The sequence below is a fragment of the Camelina sativa genome, chromosome 1 (assembly GCF_000633955.1).
Source record: "Camelina sativa cultivar DH55 chromosome 1, Cs, whole genome shotgun sequence".
Taxonomy (NCBI): domain Eukaryota; kingdom Viridiplantae; phylum Streptophyta; class Magnoliopsida; order Brassicales; family Brassicaceae; genus Camelina; species Camelina sativa.
The window spans coordinates 13,103,241-13,107,176 of record NC_025685.1 but is presented as its reverse complement, the minus strand read 5'-3'; the positions used below and the strand labels follow the sequence as shown (position 1 = coordinate 13,107,176).

The 3,936-nt window shown below is 38.1% G+C and overlaps 1 protein-coding gene across 1 annotated transcript; it reads right to left on the bottom strand.

Moving 5' to 3' along the window:
• LOC104789411 (putative glycylpeptide N-tetradecanoyltransferase 2) lies at window positions 1,500–3,481 on the bottom strand. Its single transcript, XM_010515113.2, has 2 exons — window positions 3,211–3,481; window positions 1,500–2,954 (listed from the first exon to the last, which is right to left on the bottom strand). The coding sequence occupies exon 2, from the start codon at window positions 2,938–2,940 to the stop codon at window positions 1,657–1,659; it is 1,284 nt and encodes a 427-aa protein (XP_010513415.1). The 5' UTR covers window positions 2,941–2,954; window positions 3,211–3,481; the 3' UTR covers window positions 1,500–1,656.

Below are 3,936 nucleotides of genomic sequence, written 5' to 3'. Positions count from 1 at the left end.
GGATCTTATGTGTTATTTCCATATTGTATAGATGTCTTAGTGCAATATATGTAAAGTACTTAGGGTTTGCTAATATGAGTGTATATAAGGGCTTTGCCCGTGAATGAATAAGAGCAAGAAACCTTTTATACGAATCTAGTTTCTTCTCAAAATCGTCATCAACTTGGAAATTATGTATCTTAGTTCAGAACTATCTTGATAATTGTAGGATTCCACAAACAAGATCCTTGATTGGAATATGATTTGTTAACCCACCAAGAAATAAAAACAAATCCATAAGCAAACCCTCTTCACATGCATATTAGAGTGTTTATTGTTGACTCCAAATGAAAACATAGTTAATGAAATAGAGGGTTTTATACCACAACCCAACATCCCTTGAAATCAAAATAATCTTACATACTCACTCGGATTTGTAAACTCCAAGTTAAAGGTCCACACGAAATTAAAAAAAAAAAACATTAGTTTATAGAGAAATAATTAAGAGTCCAAATATGGGGTAATTAATGTAACTAACCGTTTATAATATGATCGAAATTTGTTTGAATTTTTTAGTACTAAATTTTTAATTTTGCATAATAATTTTTTTACACGTGCAATTTTTTTTTTTTTTTTTCATTTTTGCCTAAACTACAGAAAATATATGAGTTTGAATTATTATTACACAAAACTCTAATAGTATTATACAAAACTCCTCTAATAGTAGTAATCACTATTGGGCCTGTTAGTATTGGGTCGAACGACATATTTCCAAACTAGTGAACTCTTCAACCGAAATAGAGTATTTGAGTTCGAACTTTCTCAGAAGTGTTGTGTTATTTTCGCCTCTTATCTCTCACTGTTTCAGGTTTGGACCCTCTTGATCTCAGGTCCATCACCCTTCACTCTTATTCTCTGTTTTCCCATCTCCTCTTGTTTCTCTGTTTTGGTTTCTTTGTTCTAAGTGCAAAGCAACAATAAACGTTTGGAAACTAAGGAGAGATAAGAGAAGTTTGAAAGACTACATTGCTAACATTGATCACTAATTCACTATGATACATTTACAAAACATTACACTTACACACACATACATATAATGGTTGCTTATGGTATCTCTGTGTGAGTTTCTGCAAGACCAAAGTACATTTTGATCTCTTAGCAAATAAACCCCAATTCCTGCAAACGGGTAACCTTTAAGGTGATTGATTATATTGTTTCCATAAAGGGGTTCGTTTGCAAGCTTAAGACAATAAAGGTGTTCGTTTGCAAAATTATATTGTTTCCTTTAAGGTGTTCGTTTGCAAGCTTAGTTTCAGAGAAAATTGTTTTCTTTGGAGTCGCTTTTCAAAGGAACTTGCTTGCACTGTGGTGCATGTTGTACGAAAACTCTCAACCAGAAGGACTAACATATACATGTCTAGTCACATATTGTTGTAAGATTTTTATGTTGCCTTCCATATTATAGATACAAGCTGTCATGGTTTGTACTGTGGTTCTGTTGCAGGAAAAACACAGTAACGTTATTTGTAGACACGCAAAATGTTGAAAAGGCTTTAAACTTTCCTCTTTTGTTTATATTACTTGCAAATGATATCTAAGAAGAGGAAACTTAGGCTACACATTGGTTTAGCGATCATCGGTTGTTCACTTTGGGGAGCTGTAGGAGTTCTAACAGTACTAGAGAACAAGCCCAAGTTCTGATGGCTTCAGTGCACTCCTCAAACGGTAATTATAGAGATAGTAGTGCCTCAGTCCATTTCCTGGATTAAACCTACACGCTTTCAAGAAACTCGTATTATTCATCGCCTCGGACGCGTAGAACATATCACAACCTTTTCGCTTAGCGATGATCAGTACATCATTCATCAACTGGGGAAACGAGGTCACTGTCGCTACATTGTAGTAAGAATAAGCATACTTCAATTTTGCGGGCGTTTGGTCACGGGTGAGCGTTGCAGGGAAAGTGTAGAAGCTGCAGAAGTCAGTGACGTCATGAGTTTCAGGGCTTACAACTAAGTAACTGTAGATGACGTTTTCCCGTGGGAGAAACCAGTGCTTGACATCGTCTTCATCAAAGTCAGCCGCAAGTTCAAACTGGCAGAGGTAGTTCCTGAGCAACTCTGTAACAGCTGGGACATCACGTCGTTCCATTTGCCTAAACCCAGGAGTGATGGGTGCATCTGGTAACTTGTACAATTTGATGGTCATGCTCAATGTCATTCTTTCACTAAACCTTACTGACACATCCTGTGACCTCTGCGGGTTCAACATTCTGACCCAGTATCGGCAGCTGGCCACTGGTTTAGAAAGTACATCAACACGTGAGGTATAAACACCTTTCCATATATTCTGCAAGCGAACCCTTCTAGTCACCTCCCTGATCATGACAGGAGCAAGTCCCTTAAACCTCAGCTTCTTGTGAACACACAAGAAAATGGCCTTTGCCATTTTAATAACCTCGTCACGCACCCTGATTCTCATTGGCACACCACCGATGAAAGCAACGAGTTTCTTCGAGGTCTTGACACGGACTCCAATATGCCAGCTCTGGTAATAACCAGGTGGACACATTGCCCACCTCAGAAACTCTCTGGGGTAATCAGCCACTATCGCAGAATCAGAATAGTGTGCTTTCAAAAAGTTGTACACCTCTGAACACCCATCATCAGAGCTCAAATCGCATATGGTCCATTCGAATTGACCAGGAAGGTTATACGGCTCTTGCCTGACCTTAGCTACCAAAGTTGCCGGCTCTATTGGACCTTCAGGCAAACTAGTATTATTCTTAAGCTGCGCAACAGGTTGAGTCTCCCAGAACTTACGGGTCTTTGTATGCGGTTTTAGTAACATTCCAACTATGGTTTTCACTGCAGTATCGTCCTTGGGTAATGGAACTTGTGAGTTCTTGGCATCAGCACCTCCTAGTTCGTCATTCACAGGATTCGGTTTTGGATCTGACATTGTGATTGTTTCGTCTGCAACAATAGAAAGTTTGATTGCTCAAATCAATAAATACGCAGCGTTATTAAGCATAAAAAAAGCTATCTCAAAATCTCTATCCGATTTTGCAAAATCGAGTATCGGATCTACAGATCGAGTTAGATATCTCCATATAAAATGAAACGGGACAAAGATCCCTACAGATACAAAGCCATGAATCGAAACAAGAACAAAAACCTAGAAATCTGAGTCCAGCGGATAGTATCATCAAGAGTGACAAATTTTGCTTACCAAAAGCTTCGGGTTGAAGTGCGAGAGTAAGAATCGGAAGTAGGTCGCCGGAAAATAGTTGAGCTACTATCGGAGGATACTGAGAGAAAACGTAACTTCTGGAGAAAAAGAGAGAGAGAGAGTGGCGAGTCCTGAAGATGATGAGGACAACGCAGAAATGTTTAGACGATTTTGACCTTGAGATTCTTTCAAGACTCACCGTCAGATTGAGGCGAGTCTACGTGTCATCATCCTGCCTGTTCAAACATTTGCCGCCATAATTCCCTCCTCAAAAACCAAAATTTTTAAACCCGAATCGGATTGCGAACCAGAGTACCTTTTCAAACATTTGAACCGAATCGACAATTAATTAGCAATTTATATCATTATATATTTTATAAATATATATATATATATATATATATATATTAAAAATCCTTTAAATTTTGTTGTCAGACAATAATCATGAAGTGACTAGTAAACATTTTAAACCATTAACACTACAATATCTACATTAACAGATTTGGTTGATTGGGTAATTAATATCACTACAAACAATCTTAACCTACGTTAAGTTTTACAATATCTATGAGTGTGGATAATTGGAACAGGCACGACCTTTGCTTAACCAAGTATCCAAGGTAGGCAACTTTGAGGCAGTGGTTGATACGAAGCTGAATAATGAGTATGACAGAGAAGAAATGGCTCGCATGGTTGCTTGTCCAACAGCTTGTGTCCGCTCTACAG